This window comes from Pholcus phalangioides, unplaced genomic scaffold (assembly GCF_987345545.1).
Source record: "Pholcus phalangioides strain wild (caught in Gottingen) unplaced genomic scaffold, Ppha-v1.0 ptg000017l_1, whole genome shotgun sequence".
Taxonomy (NCBI): Eukaryota; Metazoa; Arthropoda; class Arachnida; order Araneae; family Pholcidae; genus Pholcus; species Pholcus phalangioides.
The window spans coordinates 61,400,960-61,421,992 of NW_028301610.1; the positions used below are offsets into that span (position 1 = coordinate 61,400,960).

Consider the following 21,033-nt stretch of genomic DNA (forward strand, 5'->3'; position numbering starts at 1 on the left):
CGTGGTCAATACATGATCCACTGCCATTAGAATATGATCTGGTTATGTTATTGATGAAACATTGGAAACCAATACCATAGAGAAAATCAAGATAATCAATGACAACGTTATCATTAACATTCAATAAATCTATATTTATATCACCAATCAGAACAACATTCCGATATTTAAGTGTTTGTAAAATCGGACTAATTTCAGATACAAAACAGTCAGAGGAGAACGCATGAGATCTATATGCACTAAAAACCAACAATTCCAAGAGATCACTATAAATTACAACATATTCAGCGGTTTGCATAGTTACAAAGGTGATTTGATTGAAATTGAGTGATTTTTTTGCAAAAACCATAACTCCTCCAGATCTATTTTCATTACGACACTGAAAAAATTTTGAAAAATTGGGGATATTGTACAAAGCAATCTCATTTTCATAAACCCATATTTCACTTAAAACCAAGACATCTATATATTTCAACACAGGTGTTAAAGTTAAAATTAATTCGTCAAAATTTGTTCGTAGGCTACGTATATTGTAATGGAGTATGTTAAATTGTAGTTTTGGGCAAGATAAATCACATTTCGGGTATAAAAAATTTCGGAGATCATCCAGAGTGCACAGTACAAGACAATCTATTTCTCTATCAATGAACGTGATTATCTATGCATTCGTTGTATATACAAAACACCTCGTGTTGACAATTAGGCGACACAAACACTTGAAAAAACACATTGATTTCAGAAATATATAAGAAAACTAAGAAACTGTGCCCCAGCTGAGGATCGAACTCAGGACCTTCAGATTACTCTGTTCAGAGATAATGAGACTGACGCGCTGCCAGCTGCGCTACTGAGGCTTGATCGAAACCAATTTCCTCATGTGTGTTCGCGTATGCATTCACTGTACACGTACTATTCACTGTACTATTCACTGTACATTCGTGTTAATCATACGAATGAAACACTTTTGAAAGGACACATTCATTTCAGAAATGTATAGAAAAGAAGAAAATTGAGAGAGAGCCGCAGACTCGGGAACTGAACTCAGGACTTCCAGATTAATCTGTATTGATAGATGAAGATAATGACGCGCTGTGTCAATGGCCCTTAGGAAGATGCGTAGAAATATATTTCAGCATGTTGCGTGATTATCTATGCATTCGTTGTATATAGAAAACACCTCGTGTTGACCATTAGGCGACACACACACTTGAAAAAACACATTGATTTCAGAAATATATAAGAAAAGTAAGAAACTGTGCCCCAGCTGAGGATCGAACACAGGACCTTCAGATTACTCTGTTCAAGGATTATGAGACTGACGCGCTGCCAACTGCGCTACTGAGGCTTGACCGAAACCAATTTCCTCATGTGTGTTCGCGTATGCATTCGCTGTACATGAAACTCGTCTTGTTAATGATACGAATGAAACACTTTTGAAAGGACACATTCATTTGAGAAATGTACAGAAAAGAAGAAAATTGAGAGAAAGCCGCAGACACGAAAACTGAACTCAGGACTTTCAGATTAATCTATATTGCTAGATGGTGAGATTGACGCGCTGTGCCAACGGTCCTAACAAAGATGCGTTGAAATATATCTCAGCATGTTGCGTTATTATGTATGCATTCGTTGTATATAAAAAACACCTCGTGTTGACCATTAGGCGACACAAACACTTGAAAAAACACATTGATTTCAGAAATATATAAGAAAACTAAGAAACTGTGCCCCAGCTGAGGATCGAACTCAGGACCTTCAGATTACTCTGTTCAGAGATAATGAGACTGACGCGATGCCAACTGCGCTACTGAGGCGTGATCGAAACCAATTTCCTCTTGTGTGTTCGCGTATGCATTCGCTGTACACGAAACTCGTCGTGTTAATGATACGAATGAAACACTTTTGAAAGGACACATTCATTTCAAAAATGTATAGAAAAGAAGAAAATTGAGAGAGAGCCGCAGACTCGAGAACTGAACTCAGGACTTTCAGATTAATCTGTATTCATAGATGAAGATAATGACGCGCTGTGTCAATGGCCCTTAGGAAGATGCGTAGAAATATATTTCAGCATGTTGCGTGATTATCTATGCATTCGTTGCATATACAAAACACCTCGTGTTGACAATTAGGCGACACAAACACTTGAAAAAACACATTGATTTCAGAAATATATAAGAAAACTAAGAAACTGTGCCCCAGCTGAGGATCGAACTCAGGACCTTCAGATTACTCTGTTCAGAGATAATGAGACTGACGCGCTGCCAACTGCGCTACTGAGGCTTGATCGAAACCAATTTCCTCATGTGTGTTCGCGTATGCATTCACTGTACATGAAACTCGTCTTGTTAATGATACGAATGAAACACTATTGAAAGGACACATTCATTTCAGAAATGTATAGAAAAGAAGAAAATTGAGAGAGAGCCGCAGACTCGAGAACTGAACTCAGGACTTTCAGATTAATCTGTATTGATAGATGAAGATAATGACGCGCTGTGTCAATGGCCCTCAGGAAGATGCGTAGAAATATATTTCAGCATGTTGCGTGATTATGTATGCATTCGTTGTATATACAAAACACCTCGTGTTGACCATTAGGCGACACAAACACTTGAAAAAACACATTGATTTCAGAAATATATAAGAAAACTAAGAAACTGTGCCCCAGCTGAGGATCGAAGTCAGGACCTTCAGATTACTCTGTTCAAAGATTATGAGACTGACGCGCTGCCAACTGCGCTACTGAGGCTTGATCGAAACCAATTTCCTCATGTGTGTTCGCGTATGCATTCACTGTACATGAAACTCGTCTTGTTAATGATACGAATGAAACACTATTGAAAGGACACATTCATTTCAGAAATGTATAGAAAAGAAGAAAATTGAGAGAGAGCCCCAGACTCGAGAACTGAACTCAGGACTTTCAGATTAATCTGTATTGATAGATGAAGATAATGACGCGCTGTGTCAATGGCCCTTAGGAAGATGCGTAGAAATATATTTCAGCATGTTGCGTGATTATGTATGCATTCGTTGTATATAGAAAACACCTCGTGTTGACCATTAGGCGACACAAACACTTGAAAAAACACATTGATTTCAGAAATATATAAGAAAAGTAAGAAACTGTGCCCCAGCTGAGGATCGAAGTCAGGACCTTTAGATTACTCTGTTCAGCGATTATGAGACTGACGCGCTGCCAACTGCGCTACTGAGGCTTGATCGAAACCAATTTCCTCATGTGTGTTCGCGTATGCCTTCGCTGTACACGAAACTCTTCGTGTTAATGATACGAATGAAACACTTTTGAAAGGACACATTCATTTGAGAAATGTACAGAAAAGAAGAAAATTGAGAGAAAGCCGCAGACACGAAAACTGAACTCAGGACTTTCAGATTAATCTATATTGCTAGATGGTGAGATTGACGCGCTGTGCCAACGGTCCTAACAAAGATGCGTTGAAATATATCTCAGCATGTTGCGTTATTATGTATGCATTCGTTGTATATAAAAAACACCTCGTGTTGACCATTAGGCGACACAAACACTTGAAAAAACACATTGATTTCAGAAATATATAAGAAAACTAAGAAACTGTGCCCCAGCTGAGGATCGAACTCAGGACCTTCAGATTACTCTGTTCAGCGATTATGAGACTGACGCGCTGCCAACTGCGCTACTGAGGCTTGATCGAAACCAATTTCCTCATGTGTGTTCGCGTATGCATTCACTGTACATGAAACTCGTCTTGTTAATGATACGAATGAAACACTATTGAAAGGACACATTCATTTCAGAAATGTATAGAAAAGAAGAAAATTGAGAGAGAGCCGCAGACTCGAGAACTGAACTCAGGACTTTCAGATTAATCTGTATTGATAGATGAAGATAATGACGCGCTGTGTCAATGGCCCTCAGGAAGATGCGTAGAAATATATTTCAGCATGTTGCGTGATTATGTATGCATTCGTTGTATATACAAAACACCTCGTGTTGACCATTAGGCGACACAAACACTTGAAAAAACACATTGATTTCAGAAATATATAAGAAAACTAAGAAACTGTGCCCCAGCTGAGGATCGAAGTCAGGACCTTCAGATTACTCTGTTCAAAGATTATGAGACTGACGCGCTGCCAACTGCGCTACTGAGGCTTGATCGAAACCAATTTCCTCATGTGTGTTCGCGTATGCATTCACTGTACATGAAACTCGTCTTGTTAATGATACGAATGAAACACTATTGAAAGGACACATTCATTTCAGAAATGTATAGAAAAGAAGAAAATTGAGAGAGAGCCCCAGACTCGAGAACTGAACTCAGGACTTTCAGATTAATCTGTATTGATAGATGAAGATAATGACGCGCTGTGTCAATGGCCCTTAGGAAGATGCGTAGAAATATATTTCAGCATGTTGCGTGATTATGTATGCATTCGTTGTATATAGAAAACACCTCGTGTTGACCATTAGGCGACACAAACACTTGAAAAAACACATTGATTTCAGAAATATATAAGAAAAGTAAGAAACTGTGCCCCAGCTGAGGATCGAACTCAGGACCTTTAGATTACTCTGTTCAGCGATTATGAGACTGACGCGCTGCCAGCTGCGCTACTGAGGCTTGATCAAAACCAATTTCCTCATGTGTGTTCGCGTATGCATTCACTGTACACGTACTATTCACTGTACTATTCACTGTACATTCGTGTTAATCATACGAACGAAACACTTTTGAAAGGACACATTCATTTCAGAAATGTATAGAAAAGAAGAAAATTGAGAGAGAGCCGCAGACTCGAGAACTGAACTCAGGACTTTCAGATTAATCTGTATTGATAGATGAAGATAATGACGCGCTGTATCAATGGCCCTTAGGAAGATGCGTAGAAATATATTTCAGCATGTTGCGTGATTATCTATGCATTCGTTGTATATACAAAACACCTCGTGTTGACCATTAGGCGACACAAACACTTGAAAAAACACATTGATTTCAGAAATATATAAGAAAAGTAAGAAACTGTGCCCCAGCTGAGGATCGAACTCAGGACCTTTAGATTACTCTGTTCAGCGATTATGAGACTGACGCGCTGCCAACTGCGCTACTGAGGCTTGATCGAAACCAATTTCCTCATGTGTGTTCGCGTATGCCTTCGCTGTACACGAAACTCTTCGTGTTAATGATACGAATGAAACACTTTTGAAAGGACACATTCATTTGAGAAATGTACAGAAAAGAAGAAAATTGAGAGAAAGCCGCAGACACGAAAACTGAACTCAGGACTTTCAGATTAATCTATATTGCTAGATGGTGAGATTGACGCGCTGTGCCAACGGTCCTAACAAAGATGCGTTGAAATATATCTCAGCATGTTGCGTTATTATGTATGCATTCGTTGTATATAAAAAACACCTCGTGTTGACCATTAGGCGACACAAACACTTGAAAAAACACATTGATTTCAGAAATATATAAGAAAACTAAGAAACTGTGCCCCAGCTGAGGATCGAACTCAGGACCTTCAGATTACTCTGTTCAGAGATAATGAGACTGACGCGATGCCAACTGCGCTACTGAGGCGTGATCGAAACCAATTTCCTCTTGTGTGTTCGCGTATGCATTCGCTGTACACGAAACTCGTCGTGTTAATGATACGAATGAAATACTTTTGAAAGGACACATTCATTTCAAAAATGTATAGAAAAGAAGAAAATTGAGAGAGAGCCGCAGACTCGAGAACTGAACTCAGGACTTTCAGATTAATCTGTGTTGATAGATGAAGATAATGACGCGCTGTGTCAATGGCCCTTAGGAAGATGCGTAGAAATATATTTCAGCATGTTGCGTGATTATCTATGCATTCGTTGTATATACAAAACACCTCGTGTTGACAATTAGGTGACACAAACACTTGAAAAACACATTGATTTCAGAAATATATAAGAAAACTAAGAAACTGTGCCCCAGCTGAGGATCGAACTCAGGACCTTCAGATTACTCTGTTCAGAGATAATGAGACTGACGCGCTGCCAGCTGCGCTACTGAGGCTTGATCAAAACCAATTTCCTCATGTGTGTTCGCGTATGCATTCACTGTACACGTACTATTCACTGTACTATTCACTGTACATTCGTGTTAATCATACGAATGAAACACTTTTGAAAGGACACATTCATTTCAGAAATGTATAGAAAAGAAGAAAATTGAGAGAGAGCCGCAGACTCGAGAACTGAACTCAGGACTTTCAGATTAATCTGTATTGATAGATGAAGATAATGACGCGCTGTATCAATGGCCCTTAGGAAGATGCGTAGAAATATATTTCAGCATGTTGCGTGATTATCTATGCATTCGTTGTATATACAAAACACCTCGTGTTGACCATTAGGCGACACAAACACTTGAAAAAACACATTGATTTCAGAAATATATAAGAAAAGTAAGAAACTGTGCCGCAGCTGAGGATCGAACTCAGGACCTTTAGATTACTCTGTTCAGCGATTATGAGACTGACGCGCTGCCAACTGCGCTACTGAGGGTTGGTCGAAACCAATTTCCTCATGTGTGTTCGCGTATCCCTTCGCTGTACATGAAACGACGTCGTGTTAATGATACGAATGAAACACTTTTGAAAGGACACATTCATTTCTGAAATGTCTAGAAAAGAAGAAAATTGAGAGAGTGCCGCAGACTCGAGAACTGAACTCAGGACTTTCAGATTAATCTGTATTGATAGATGAAGATAATGACGCGCTGTGTCAATGGCCCTTAGGAAGATGCGTAGAAATATATTTCAGCATGTTGCGTGATTATGTATGCATTCGTCGTATATAGAAAACACCTCGTGTTGACCATTAGGCGACACAAACACTTGAAAAAACACATTGATTTCAGAAATATATAAGAAAAGTTAGAAACTGTGCCCCAGCTGAGGATCGAACTCAGGGCCTTCAAATTACTCTGTTCAGAGATTACGAGACTGACGCGCTGCCAACTGCGCTACTGAGGCTTGATCGAAACCAATTTCCTCATGTGTGTTCGCGTATGCATTCACTGTACACGAAACTCCTCGTGTTAATGATACCAATGGAACACTTTTGAAAGGACACATTCATTTCAAAAATGTATAGAAAAGAAGAAAATTGAGAGAGAGCCGCAGACTCGAGAACTGAACTCTGGACTTTCAGATTAATCTGTATTGATAGATGAAGATCATGACGCGCTGTGTCAATGGCCCTTAGGAAGATGCGTAGAAATATATTTCAGCATGTTGCGTGATTATCTATGCATTCGTTGTATATACAAAACACCTCGTGTTGACAATTAGGCGACACAAACACTTGAAAAAACACATTGATTTCAGAAATATATAAGAAAACTAAGAAACTGTGCCCCAGCTGAGGATCGAACTCAGGACCTTCAGATTACTCTGTTCAGAGATTATGAGACTGACGCGATGCCAACTGCGTTACTGAGGCGTGATCGAAACCAATTTCCTCATGTGTGTTCGCGTATGCCTTCGCTGTACACGAAACTCGTCGTGTTAATGATACGAATGAAACACTTTTGAAAGGACACATTCATTTGAGAAATGTACAGAAAAGAAGAAAATTGAGAGAAAGCCGCAGACACGAAAACTGAACTCAGGACTTTCAGATTAATCTATATTGCTAGATGGTGAGATTGACGCGCTGTGCCAACGGTCCTAACAAAGATGCGTTGAAATATATCTCAGCATGTTGCGTTATTATGTATGCATTCGTTGTATATAAAAAACACCTCGTGTTGACCATTAGGCGACACAAACACTTGAAAAAACACATTGATTTCAGAAATATATAAGAAAACTAAGAAACTGTGCCCCAGCTGAGGATCGAACTCAGGACCTTTAGATTACTCTGTTCAGCGATTATGAGACTGACGCGCTGCCAACTGCGCTACTGAGGCTTGATCGAAACCAATTTCCTCATGTGTGTTCGCGTATGCCTTCGCTGTACATGAAACGACGTCGTGTTAATGATACGAATGAAACACTTTTGAAAGGACACATTCATTTCTGAAATGTCTAGAAAAGAAGAAAATTGAGAGAGTGCCGCAGACTCGAGAACTGAACTCAGGACTTTCAGATTAATCTGTATTGATAGATGAAGATAATGACGCGCTGTGTCAATGGCCCTTAGGAAGATGCGTAGAAATATATTTCAGCATGTTGCGTGATTATGTATGCATTCGTTGTATATAGAAAACACCTCGTGTTGACCATTAGGCGACACAAACACTTGAAAAAACACATTGATTTCAGAAATATATAAGAAAAGTTAGAAACTGTGCCCCAGCTGAGGATCGAACTCAGGACCTTCAGATTACTCTGTTCAGAGATTATGAGACTGACGCGCTGCCAACTGCGCTACTGAGGCTTGATTGAAACCAAATTCCTCATGTGTGTTCGCTTATGCATTCATTCTATACAAAACTACTCGTGTTAATGAGACGAATGAAACACTTTTGAAATTGTGTGTTGGAAAAAAAAAGCCATTTTTGTTGTTTTCATCTTGTTTTTATTAGTTTGGCTGTTGTTTTGTATGCGATCTGGTAAAATTTGTCTCCGGGGTATCGAATAAATTTTAAACTATGTTTTTTTAATTCAGCAGTGGTTCCCACAATGGTGGGGCTGGCAGGGCTCTAGTGTCCTTTGGCTGTTAGCATTATCTTTTGTTTTTTCATGCTATTAAGTTCACTACAAAAGGTCCGTGAAAAGTGTGGCTTGAAATAGGAAATTGAAAAAGATCCCAGTCGAGGAGACCCTGTTCCATTATGTGGGGACTATAAGCTTAGTCGAGGGAGCTATGACTCCATGGTAAAATTTTGCCTACATTGGCGCCTATTTTCCTAATTAGCATTTGATCCTCTAGGAAAAAAAAATAAATTTTTTTTTAACCTTCATTAACTAAAAAAATTAATATCTAAATAAGAAAATAAGTAAAAATCTATTCATATGTTCTTCTTGGAAAAAACAAAAACAAATGTGATTAGATTTCCGCTATTCATTTGAGAGGAGAAAGAAAAAGGAAAGTAGAAGGATGTTCTATCAGTTTTTCAAAATTACTTTCAAATTTTCCATCTGAAAGCAGTGCCTATCTATAGTTGGCTTGGCTAGAGTTTGAGCTCAAATGGAAGTACAGACTTATTCTTATGATTATCAATCATTCAATCGTCAGTGTAATTTTGTTGTGTACGGATTCGTGCAGATCTCTTGAGAGGCCTGTTCGGAGTAGGAACAGAGACGCCGACATGAAGTGAATATTGGAGGGCTGAAATTTGCTGACATTCCCGTATATACGAGACTCAAGCGAGTATGCAGGAGAAGGAAGGTGCATTGCATTGTTTTTCAGAAATTGTTAGGGGGGGGGGGGCTGAGCCACCTTGCAAAATTTATTGGGGGCTAAAATGACCTCAGCATCAGGTTCCGGCACCTATGAGTAGGAATGATTTCATCGTCGTTTCGCACCTCTTAATCATGTGGAACTATCTCCTTGTTTTTTTTTCCATCGGACTATCTTTGCAAGTCATTCCGCCTCCGGATTGGATCACCCATGGGTGGAAATACGGGGTGGGAGCAGTGGCTCTTTCATGCTGCGCCGTATGCTCAGCCCCCCCCCCCCTCCCAAGCATCAACGGCGGAGCCCCACTGGTGTAATGAATTGGATATATACATGAACTGACATCATTATCATCATGCTTCCCTAGTCTTCATCACCGTGCCCCCCCCCAGACTTTCAAGTCTATGGCCGCCTACGGTGTCATTACTGATAGTTAGTTTTTTTTTCAAGAGTATTCATATTTCTCTGTTTGCGCTGCGAAGTGAAGGAGATAAGCTATATAGGGGCATTTTGTGGTATGGTGAATTTTATAGAGTACCCACATCCCCACAAGTCTCTTCTTATTCGGAACCGATGAAGAAAACTAAGAAAAGGGCATGACAGAAGGCAAAGAGAAAAAAAGATCCAAAAGAAGCCATGGGCGATAATAAGTCAAGAAACACTGCTGTATTTAATCTGTTATTCAGGGTGTCCTGCAGATCCTAATTCAGCCTTTATCTCATCAACTCTACGTCTTATAGACGTATAGTTCTAATTCAAAAAAAAATCCTCAAATTCGTTCAGAAATTACAGTCTACTACTTCACCAAACACCAACTCTGGCCATATCGCTATATTGCAATTTACTGCCATTAGTGAAATGGGTTGGAAGTGAAGGAGCTGTCTATCGGTGGTCGCTTCGAATTTGTTAGGGAAAATATGTTATCTATTTCCTTCCTTGGGTTCGAACCCGGGACCCTGATAACAACCTTCACGATGGTGGACGAGTATCTTACCGCCATGCCACTCCGGCACAAATTACAGTCTGTCACAAAATGAAAAAAAATAAAAAAATTTGTACAGTCCCTTTTTTCTCCTAACTTTCAATTAGAAAGTTGTTGTCTGCCTCTCTGATGCCAAAAAAAATATTTCACATTTCCAAGTGCAATATATGCTGAAATATTCGAATTCGAAAAACGGAGAAAAGTTGGTAAGAAACAGCATTAAATGCGGATAAAACGGTTTACTCGTAGTCTCTCTCTCAACGCTGTTTTTTTTCTTTTCAAATTCAAATTTCCTTTATTTAAGATTTTTAAACACAGTTACAAAACATTTAGGGGCTAAGCAACCTCGTGAGCCCTCCAAACAATATCCAATACATATCTGTCAGCATAAATAATAACGAGAGAAAAAAAAGAAAGAAAAAAACGCACATATATATATATAACACCAAGAAATAAGTGGCAACAGGAATGGAATTGATAAACAAAAAATTTTGGCATTTAGCAGCGTATGCAAGATGAAAGAAGATTACATTACAATATCAAACAGATAATTTAAATCTTCTTGAGTTAACAACCAAGATTTTAAATTGACAAAAAATCTGATGTACATGAAGATTGTTCTTTTATTAACTGAGGAAGTAAATTAAATATTTTGGGAGCTAAATAAAGGAAAAATTTTTGGAAACGAGTTTTATTTGGCCTTGGTACCTGTATAGTATGACGTCTAAATTGCATTCCAGACTTATGTAATTTCAGATTGAGATGTCCACTTCTTTTATAAAACATTTTTAAACTTTTATAAACGTACAGATGTTGCAGAGGAAGTAGCTTTAATTGATTGAAAAGTGGAAATGTATGCGTGAGTCTGTTTTTACTGAGAATGATACGGATGAAGGACTTCTGTGTGACAAAAAGTGAAGAAATATTGCTGAAGTATGTCCCACCCCAACATGTAATGCCGTAACTCAATCTAGATTCTACTAACGCAAAATGAAGAAGTTTTAAAATGGATTGGAAACATTTATTCCTGATAAAATAAAATTTCCTAATGTTCCGATTTAATTCTACACTCAAATAATTAATATGTGTTTTCCAGGATAGTTTTGAATCTAAAAAAATCCCTAGATACTTAAAGGTGTCTACTCTATTTACAACTGTGCACATACAATCCGAGATACAGCCATCTGTCACACTATGATATTTTAGGACACCAAAATCATCGAAAGTACCAGAACCAAATAAAATAGTTTTATCTATATTTAATTTCAAATTATTATTTCTAAAATACATATTTATTGAGTTAAGATTTAGAGTAACGCTGCTTTTCAGAGTAACAAAGAGCTAAATCATCAGCAACAGCAGTACTTTTTCCTTTCAAATTAAAGTTACACAGGTCATTTATATATATTAGGAATAAAATAGGTCCAAGTACTGATCCTTGAGGTACACCAGATGTAATTTGTCTTTTAGAACTCAAAACGGAATTTACTTTCACACTTTGAACTCTGTTAGTAAGATATGTTTTGAAAAATTTAAGTGGCAAACCCCGAATTCCTGCATATTCTAGTTTGGTTAGAAGAATACTGTGACTCACGGTATCAAAAGCTTTGCTGATATCTAAAAATATTGACGCAACTTTACAATTATTGTTATTTGCTATATACACATTTGAAGGAAAATTAACAAGAGCGTCCTCTGTACTTTTTGCCTTTCTAATTCCAAATTGGTTCTCACTAACAAAATTAATGCTGTCAAGAAATTTAATTATTCTGAATTTAATTATTTTTTCTATGACCTTTGAGAAGACAGATAGTAAAGAAATCGGTCTGTAATTATTAACATTCTTTTTGTCCCCTTTCTTCTGTATTTGTGTATCTTGTTTTTTCCCAGCTTTCCTCCGTTTTTCGAATATCTCAGTGAATATTGCACGTAGAAACGTGAAATTTTTTAGTTGGCATCAGGAGAGACAGGGCAACACTTTTGTAATTGGGTTCTTGAGAACGCGGGGACTGTATAAAAAGTTATCGTTTTTATTTTGAAAAGTATCATCCCCTTGCAAAGTGAATGGCCTATATGAGTACTAAACTTTATTTGGATACTTTTTGTAATTGGAAGTATGCCTCTAGGAGCAACGGTCTCCGAGTAAAATGCCATACACCCTGTTACCTATGCACCCTGTATATATAAATGAAGGAAAGGAGCATTGTCTATTAGTTTAAGCTGTTCGTCCCTTCTTTTCTCCATTTTAATTTCAAATATTTTCGCGAATATTCAGCGAGATATTTCGCTATCTGTGCGAAATACGAGCCACACGCAACCGTACACCCCCGGAGGTAGTAAATTCTAACACAATTGACACGTTTAAAAAAAAATACGATAAACATGTTGGGGTAAATCGGGTAGCTATCCATGCTTAGAATAAGACAACCGTAAATGGATTTTATGGGTATTGTATAATATTTTATCATGTATATATATATTGTTTATAATTTTTGTGGCTGCATTTTTAATTGGGTTGCTGTATTTTAAGTAATGACATCCATACTTGTTATGGGCATCTTTTTCCTAGCCACCTCGTTGGGCATCGTGCCTGTTGTGGCCTTGTATTTGTACTTGTATACATATAAATTGCGCGGATCTTTTGCGAAAAAAAAAGAGAAAATTGAGAAACCCACAAAATCTGATAGAGTGGTGCAACTCTTAAATTGATTCAGTTCAATTCATTCCGGCTTTAGAATGCGCAGCGCTAACATTAGTTGAATTTCTCTATACCAGAGCTACACGAGAACGGCCAGAAGGGCAGATCGCGCGTTCAACCGGAAAGGCGTTAGTAATGAAGCAACAAAACTATTCAAACTTTCCGGGTTTTCATGTTGTGAGCAAGTCGTTTGTAAATCAAACGTCTGTTCCGCGGTGGAAGTCATCTGTACAAGTGACAGCGGGCAAAGAGACGATGCGGCATATTCGGAAGACCGTGAATTTACTGGTAGTGTTGGTTCACATGGCACTCTTGATTGGTTGGGGGAGGGGGGGGTCAAAGTCGTATTAAACAGATCCGTCAGAATTGAGGGTTCTGTGGGTGCTCGATCACCTACGGTAGTTTGTGGCATAGGTCCGAGCAACCCCCCCCCACCCCCTCCGAACTGATTCAGAAATCAAAATTTCCCCTAAAAACAAGACAAGCATCCACAAGTTCGAAATGCTCCCGACGTCCCTGATGTTAAGGATACAGCCTTGGTTGGGATTCAGAGACTGCTAATTTGCATCAATTCACTGTAGAGGGGGCCCGTGGAAAGTCTAGCCTGCGGCCCGTCTAAGATCCCAGCCTAGGTGCCTTGCTTTAAGGTGTGCGTTCCGCGAATAAATCATTCAAATGGAGAATTCCAATTTTCTTTGGAACCTGAGAAATATCTGAACGAAGAATGGCGAAAAAAAATGCGAAATTTGAATTTGACGAAAAAGCACAAAAACGGGACATTTTTGTTACATAGCACATCATATATCGAAATAGAATGTTAAGTGGACGCAGCGAGCAAAACCAATCATTTTTAACTTCTGGCGTCCCTCGAACGGATTTACAATATGAAAAAAATTTGAAAGAATTGAAAATAATTTTAATAGTGTTAGTATGCCTCGACCTCGACTAGTGTTGTGTTGATCTTGCGACGGGAGGTTTCCCTTGTCTAGGGGTATAGTAGCTGATAGTTTCAACTGCAAAGGGTGCTTGGATAGGAAAAGGCTGGAACTCGAGGTCGAAGCTTTACGAGAAAAGGTTAGGGTGCTAGAGGGCCCGGTTATAACGGAGCCTCGGGTCGTCGAGCCACCTGTTGATGAAGAAGCAATCTCCACGAACAACGACAGTTTAGAGGGCGAATGGGTGGTCGTGGATGAGGTAGAGGGGGATAGTGATAGGAGTTTAATCATCGGCGATTCTATGGTTAGGGAACTTGGGAACCGAATGTGTAGGGATTTTCGGGGTTTCGAGCGCTGTTGTCTTCCTGGGGGGAAGATTGGCAACGTTCGAGACGTTTTTCATCGCCGAAAGTTGCCCTTGCGGGTGATTTTGTGGGTGGGAACAAATCAGGTAGGAGCGAATATTAGTGAGTCTCTGTCAGAGTACCGGGATTTACTATTATCCGCTAGGGAGGGGGGTTCAGATGTGGCAGTGATTCCAGTGCTGCCAAGGGGTAGTAGGAGGTATAGGAATAGGATCCACCAATTCAATATAGGCCTGAAGGACATTTGCTCCTCACTTGGGGTCACGTTCTTGGAGCTTCCCGCATTTACCGATAGGTGGCTTCGTTCGGATGGGATCCATCTAAATAAGAGGGGTGTCTGGGAGGTTTACGATAGTTATTCAATAGCTCAGTTAAAAATGTAACCTAAAAATGCTACTACTGTGCATTAATAAGATTCAATCACACAATTTAACTTAAACACGTACTCCTATAGTACTAACTTTATTTTTAAAGGGAGAGCCTACTGCTCGTCTCCTTTCCTGGTTAACGACTTATTTCGTAATACAGTCACAGAAAAACGCTCGCTACAATTGGCGTACAAAATAGCCGCCAACTCACATAATTTGATGTATCGGCCTAACATGCCGCCCGGCATTGAAATATTAATTTCAATAAATACGACAATATAAAACTTGAATACATAAACAAAATTCACATATAACAAAAATTCGATGCAGTACAGATATCATACTTGCGAAACAAAAATTAAGTATATAAAATACAAATGCACTATATACATACACAAATGTACTATATTATACAATTATAATTTCAAGGCGGAAACCCAATGATATATATTTTTTTTTTTTATCGAGACCCTTCTAACGGCAACAACGCGATTTTACATATTGATCTTTTGAAGATCCCATTCATTGTTTTTACATTTGCAATATTCACTTTATTATCCCTACCCTGGAAAACCTCCACGACTCTTCCCAAAATCCATTTACAACTTGGGAGGTTTTCTTCTTTCATGACAACCATATCTCCAACATTGATGTTGGGCTTGGAACCTTTATATTTATTTCGTTGTTGCAAAGTGCTCAAATAATTGTTTTGCCAATGCTTCCTTATTGTTCGCACCAATTTAGATGTACGTTGCCATATGTTCAATCTGTTTTCCTTAACATCAGTCAGTGATGGCTCTACAATGGCAGTGACTGGGCGACCAATGAGGAAATGACCAGGCGTAAGAATATCTAAATCACCTATATCACTAGATAGTGGTGTTAACGGACGTGAATTTAAAATTCCCTCTACTTGATTGACAATAGTTAACAGTTCTTCGTATGTTAGTTTCGAATTCCCAACTACACGTTTCAAATGGTGCTTAAAGGATTTTACCCCGGCCTCCCACAAACCACCAAAGTTGGGTGCTCTGGGAGGTATAAACTGCCACTGAATACCCTCTGCTGATAAATAGTTGACGAGATTGTTATTACTCTGCACAATATCAGCATACCAATTTTTCTGAGTTTTATTAGCACTTACGAAGTTTTTTGCATTATCGCTGAACATTTTTTGAGGTTTGCCTCTCCTGGCAACAAATCTTTTCAAGCAAGCGATAAATGCTTCGGATGTCAAATCAGACACTATTTCCAAATGAGCGGCCTTCGTGACCATGCATACAAAAATGCAAATATACACCTTGTGGTAGATCCCCTTTCTCTGGCCCTTATATTTTATCAGAAACGGTCCACAAAAGTCGACACCAGAGCAGTTAAAGGGATAGTTCACAGTGACTCTTTCTTTAGGTAAATCCCCCATGAGTTGTTCTACTGTTACAGGTTTTATCTTGAAACAAGTGATACAGTCATGTACAACCTTACGACATATATTTCTGCCACGTAATGGCCAAAATTCTCTCCTCAAAGAATACAATAAATTTTGCGGACCAATGTGTAAATATTTTTTATGATGATGCTCAATGATCATTCTAGTGAGCTTATGTTTTGATGGTAATATGATCGGATGTTTTTGGCTATCACTTACTTGACTGTGCCGTAAACGACCACCTACTCGCAAAACATCCTTTTCGTCTAAGTATGGAAGTAAGTTTTTTATCTTGTCTGTTGCCAATTTCCCTTTTCTAAGATTGGATATGTCACTTTTAAACTCTATTTCTTGTGCGCAACGAACTAGATATTGCATACTACCTTGAAGTTCCTGATGTGACAAAGGACCCTTTCGCTTGTTAAGTGGATTTCTCGAATTATGGATGAACCTGAAAACAAAACTAAGAATGCGAATTAATTTAGCATAATTATTTGTAATGCAAAATAAAGAATCCATGAAAACTTCGTTCAGATTTAGAGTCAAAGTCACATCAGCATATTTCTTGAACTCCGGGATGATCCAACCCAACGCTGTTGTTGAGTCAGTATACAGACACACCTTGTCCACTTCTACACGCAGAGAAAATAGCACCTTCTCAACAAGCTTTGAGAGCAGTTCTGCAGCACAAAGTTCAAGACGTGGTATGGTTACTACTTTTAGAGGTGCAACTCTGGATTTGCTACAAAGAAGCACCACCTTCATGTCACCCACGGCAGTAATCGAACGCACATATACAACAGCCCCGTATGCATCCTTTGACGCGTCTGAAAATGCATGAATTTCTAATTTTTCAGCAGAGTCTGATAAGACGAAACGATCAATCTGGAGATTTGTCAACTTTGTAAGTCCTTCTCGGAATTTTCTCCAGTTTTTCGATTGTTGAGACGGCAGTTCATCGTCCCAGTCGATTTTCAACAGCCAGAGCTTCTGCAAGTAAATCTTTGCTTGTACTAGAACAGGACCAAGCAAGCCTAACGGATCAAATAATTTTGCGATATCTGTCAACACAGCACGCTTGGTAGGTATGTTGTTACCAGGAGCAACAGTGAAACCAAAACAATCTTCTTTAGGGTTCCATCTTAAACCCAAAGTTTTCACCGTGTCATTTTCAGGATCCTGAAAGCAATATTCTCGTTCATGGACAGGGACATTATTCAACAATGCATTTTCGTTGGAGCACCACTTGTGTAAATCCATGCCTCCACATTTTAACATAGACATCAGCTGTTGCTGCAATTCAATGGCACTTGTTATATCGTTAGAACCAGTTAGAATGTCATCAACGTAAAAATCAGTATGAGTTGCGGCAGCAGCAAGAGGATATTTCTTCTGTTCGTCATAAGCTAACTGCCTTAACACCCTAGTGGCTAAATATGGTGCACATTTTGTTCCATATGTTACTGTAAGTAACTTGTACAGTTTGGGTTCATGTAACGGACTTTCTTTCCATAAGATGCATTGTAAGTTGCAATGATCAGGATTGACCCAGATCTGCCTGTACATCTTTTTCACATCGGAAGTGAAAGCGATTTTATGTCTTCTAAATCTTAGCAGTATCGAAAAGATGTCTTCTTGGACCACACCCCCATTTAACAAGCAGTTGTTAAGTGATAATCCATTGGTAGAAGGGGCTGATGCGTCGAAAACTACTCTTAATTTAGTGGTACTGCTATCAGGTTTGTAGACTCCATGGTGAGGCATAACATATTTTATATCCTCATGTCCCTCCATCATCTCCTGCATGTGACCCAAGTCCTCATACTCGGCCATAAAATTTTTGTAAAGAACAGACATTTGGGGATTTTTATCCAATTTTTTCAACAACCAATTCAGCCTTTGCTCAGCTAATTGCATGGATTCCCCAGGTTCAACATTTTCCTTCATCGGAAGATCAACTATATATTCCCCTCTTTCATTTCTACGATGGGTTTTTACAAAATGATCCTCGCAAAAAAGTTCTTCTTTGCTTTTCAGGGGTAGCTTCTCCTCAACAGATTCAATTTCCCAAAACTTTCTAATGGATTGATCTAACACATCAACTTCTCTCGAGAGAAAACAGCATTGCTGAGATGACGAGTGAGAAATTGTCCCGGAGACTATGTACCCAAATACAGAATTCTGAAGCAACACTTCGTTGCTGAGATACAGCTGTCCGCTCTTCAATGCCTCAAAAAATATTTTTGCTCCGATCAAAAGTTGTATTTTCCCTGGCTTGGAAAAATGTGGGTCAGCAAGTTCAACTCCTTCGGGAAACTTCAAGCCAGATAAATCGAGAGGAGACGATGGGGTGAAATCTGTTATTTTGGATACAATCAAAAAATCCAATTCTTTCTTGAACTCGCCGCTTTTGTTTGCGACTACCCCGGTAGTTTTGGTTTTCACGGTATGTGACAAGCCATTAATGCCACAAACGGGGGCATAAACTTTTTCTTTCTTCAACCCAAGGGCTTCGGCGCAGCTTGTTGTCATCATGTTCACTTGACTACCATTATCGAGTATGGCCCTAACTCGAGTCTCTTTTCCTTGGGAATCGCAGACGTAAACATTCACAGTACTGAGAAGTGCTGATGAATTTGTGTTTACCACATTGCTCAGACTATGAAGAACATCTGGCTGTTGGCCCCCTACTGCTCCTCCCTCTGAGGGTACGGGGGAAGCGCTTTCGCTTTTTCGTTGGATGACATCTTTATTGCTTTTTGGAGACGCCGTTTCTCCCCGATGTAAGAGAGTGTTGTGTCTCAAATTGGAAATAGAGGAAACCACCTTTGATAAGCACTGAGACGTAATATGGCCAATTTTTAAGCAACAATAGCATAAATTATGCTTTCGCACAAATTCATATCTTTACGAAACACTCATTCTTTGAAATTTTACACATTTATATAATGCATGAAAACCTTTGCAAGAGACACAAGATCTTGTATATTCTTTGATATTATCACTATCATATACCATGAAAGCTTTTGCTTTCGGTTGTATTCTGCGGTCAGGCTGCTGCTGACGACTATTTATTTTTCCGACACTTTCAAGCATTATACTTCTTTTTTCAATGAATTCCAGAAAATTGTCTAGTTTAGGAACCTCGGTAGTTGTTAATGTTAACTCATATGCCTTTCTGGATTCTTTATCTATTTTCTGAAGTAATACATTCAGTAACATGGTGTCTGATAAACCATTTCTTTCAAATTTTAATGATTTCAACTCTCTTAAATTTCTATTAACATTGTCAATTAGGTTGCGCAATTCCTTAGCTGACTCATGTTGAACTTTAGCGCAATTTATTAAAGCTTGAATATGAGTGTCTACAACTATTCTTTTGTTTTCATAACGAGTTGTTAACGCCTCAAACAAAGAAGCATAGCTTTCGTCAGCTGCTTCAAGCTTTTTTGCATCCCCTTTTAATGATGCTCGCAAATAATACAGCTTTTGTACGTCGGTTAATTGTTCGTTGCCTTCAATTAAACACTTAAATTGATTTTTGAACTGACTAAATTCCTCATACTTGCCAGAAAATTCTGGTAGAGGAATGTCTGGCAATTTTATACGACAGATATCTTTACGCTCATCAACATTAACTTTTTGATAACTTTTCATCGACTCTTGGTAGAAAAGAAATCTTACCTCCAGAGTTTCTAGTCGCTCATCTATGTGCAGCAGCTCTTCGTCGAACACGCTAATGTCTATAGTCTCTGGTTGAGCGTATAATATTTTCCTCAATGCTTCAATATTTTTTTTGATGTCGGCGACATTGTTCAATTTCACATCAAGTAATTGTTTTGAATCCACTGATGGCTCAAAGTCCTTGGCAAAATTTTCTAGTTGAGTAACTTTAGATTTTACAGTTCCTTTTTGACAATTATATTTAGCATTCATTTTCAATTATCCTGTGGCTATAGACGGACCATAATATTCAATAGCTCAGTTAAAAATGTAACCTAAAAATGCTACTACTGTGCATTAATAAGATTCAATCACACAATTTAACTTAAACACGTACTCCTATAGTACTAACTTTATTTTTAAAGGGAGATCCTACTGCTCGTCTCCTTTCCTGGTTAACGACTTATTTCGTAATACAGTCACAGAAAAACGCTCGCTACAATTGGCGTACAAAATAGCCGCCAACTCACATAATTTGATGTATCGGCCTAACAATAGTCTTAGGTCAGGTTTTTTACTCCCAGACCACGTAGTCGGGAATGCGGGTTAGTTAATGGTAATCACAACAGTACTGACGGGAAATTACCCACCTCTGACTTGGATGGCTTCTCGATTGACAATAAACCACCGGGCAAATTAAAATGTGTGTTAATAAATGCCAGGAGCTTGGGTAATAAGAAAGATTTTTTAGAAACTATGATAGTTGTGGAGGGCTTGGATCTTATAGCCATTACAGAATCTTGGGCAAACGATGGGGATGAATCTTTCTTACACATCTCAGGATACGATACTTTTTTGAGAAATAGATCTGATAGGAAAGGGGGTGGAGTGTTGATATACGTGAAATCCTGTTTGAAGGCTAGAGAGTGTAACGTGCAGAGAAGTGATATTGAAACCATATGGGTTGAACTTGAGAACAAAAGACGTCATAAACTTATTGTTGGGGTTTGTTACAATCCACCGAATAGGCATCCAAAATACATCGCCAAATTGCATGATGAAATTGCATCATCATCTGGAAATCAGTATGAAAGAGACTTTTTTAAGTTGGTGCTCGAAAATTTTTTGTATCAGCATGTATCAGAAGCCACTAGGGGTACTGCTATTTTGGATTTAGTTCTTACTAGCTCTGAGGATCTAGTTGAACA

At 38.7% G+C, this 21,033-nt stretch overlaps 1 protein-coding gene and 8 non-coding genes across 9 annotated transcripts; all 9 read right to left on the bottom strand.

The window, feature by feature from the left end:
- Positions 1-765: 765 nt before the first annotated feature.
- TRNAM-CAU (transfer RNA methionine (anticodon CAU)) lies at positions 766-854 on the bottom strand. Its single transcript is given in 2 exon segments — positions 766-801; positions 818-854. It is a non-coding gene; the product is annotated as a tRNA-Met (tRNA).
- A 1,340-nt stretch (positions 855-2,194) lies between these two features.
- TRNAM-CAU (transfer RNA methionine (anticodon CAU)) lies at positions 2,195-2,283 on the bottom strand. Its single transcript is given in 2 exon segments — positions 2,195-2,230; positions 2,247-2,283. It is a non-coding gene; the product is annotated as a tRNA-Met (tRNA).
- A 1,318-nt stretch (positions 2,284-3,601) lies between these two features.
- On the bottom strand, positions 3,602-3,690 carry TRNAM-CAU (transfer RNA methionine (anticodon CAU)). Its single transcript is given in 2 exon segments — positions 3,602-3,637; positions 3,654-3,690. It is a non-coding gene; the product is annotated as a tRNA-Met (tRNA).
- A 1,340-nt stretch (positions 3,691-5,030) lies between these two features.
- On the bottom strand, positions 5,031-5,119 carry TRNAM-CAU (transfer RNA methionine (anticodon CAU)). Its single transcript is given in 2 exon segments — positions 5,031-5,066; positions 5,083-5,119. It is a non-coding gene; the product is annotated as a tRNA-Met (tRNA).
- Positions 5,120-5,967: 848 nt separating this feature from the next.
- TRNAM-CAU (transfer RNA methionine (anticodon CAU)) lies at positions 5,968-6,056 on the bottom strand. Its single transcript is given in 2 exon segments — positions 5,968-6,003; positions 6,020-6,056. It is a non-coding gene; the product is annotated as a tRNA-Met (tRNA).
- An 872-nt stretch (positions 6,057-6,928) lies between these two features.
- On the bottom strand, positions 6,929-7,017 carry TRNAT-CGU (transfer RNA threonine (anticodon CGU)). The gene is given in 2 exon segments: positions 6,929-6,964; positions 6,981-7,017. It is a non-coding gene; the product is annotated as a tRNA-Thr (tRNA).
- An 849-nt stretch (positions 7,018-7,866) lies between these two features.
- Positions 7,867-7,955, bottom strand: TRNAM-CAU (transfer RNA methionine (anticodon CAU)). The gene is given in 2 exon segments: positions 7,867-7,902; positions 7,919-7,955. It is a non-coding gene; the product is annotated as a tRNA-Met (tRNA).
- A 381-nt stretch (positions 7,956-8,336) lies between these two features.
- On the bottom strand, positions 8,337-8,425 carry TRNAM-CAU (transfer RNA methionine (anticodon CAU)). The gene is given in 2 exon segments: positions 8,337-8,372; positions 8,389-8,425. It is a non-coding gene; the product is annotated as a tRNA-Met (tRNA).
- Positions 8,426-15,196: 6,771 nt separating this feature from the next.
- LOC149074461 (uncharacterized) lies at positions 15,197-20,098 on the bottom strand. The gene is made up of 3 exons (XM_089247353.1): positions 19,847-20,098; positions 16,382-19,000; positions 15,197-16,183 (listed from the first exon to the last, which is right to left on the bottom strand). Exons 1-3 carry the CDS (start codon positions 20,096-20,098, stop codon positions 15,197-15,199), a joined length of 3,858 nt encoding a protein of 1,285 aa, XP_089103479.1.
- Between the last annotated feature and the right edge of the window lie 935 nt (positions 20,099-21,033).

Coding starts and splice junctions, on each gene's coding strand:
- LOC149074461 (XM_089247353.1), bottom strand. CDS start 20,098: ATGAATGCTAAATATAATTGTCAAAAAGGAACTGTAAAATCTAAAGTT. Junction 19,001..19,846: donor AGCGACTAGAAACTCTGGAG/GTAAGATTTCTT, acceptor ATTACGTCTCAG/TGCTTATCAAAGGTGGTTTC. Junction 16,184..16,381: donor GTCGTTTACGGCACAGTCAA/GTAAGTGATAGC, acceptor ACTTGTTTCAAG/ATAAAACCTGTAACAGTAGA.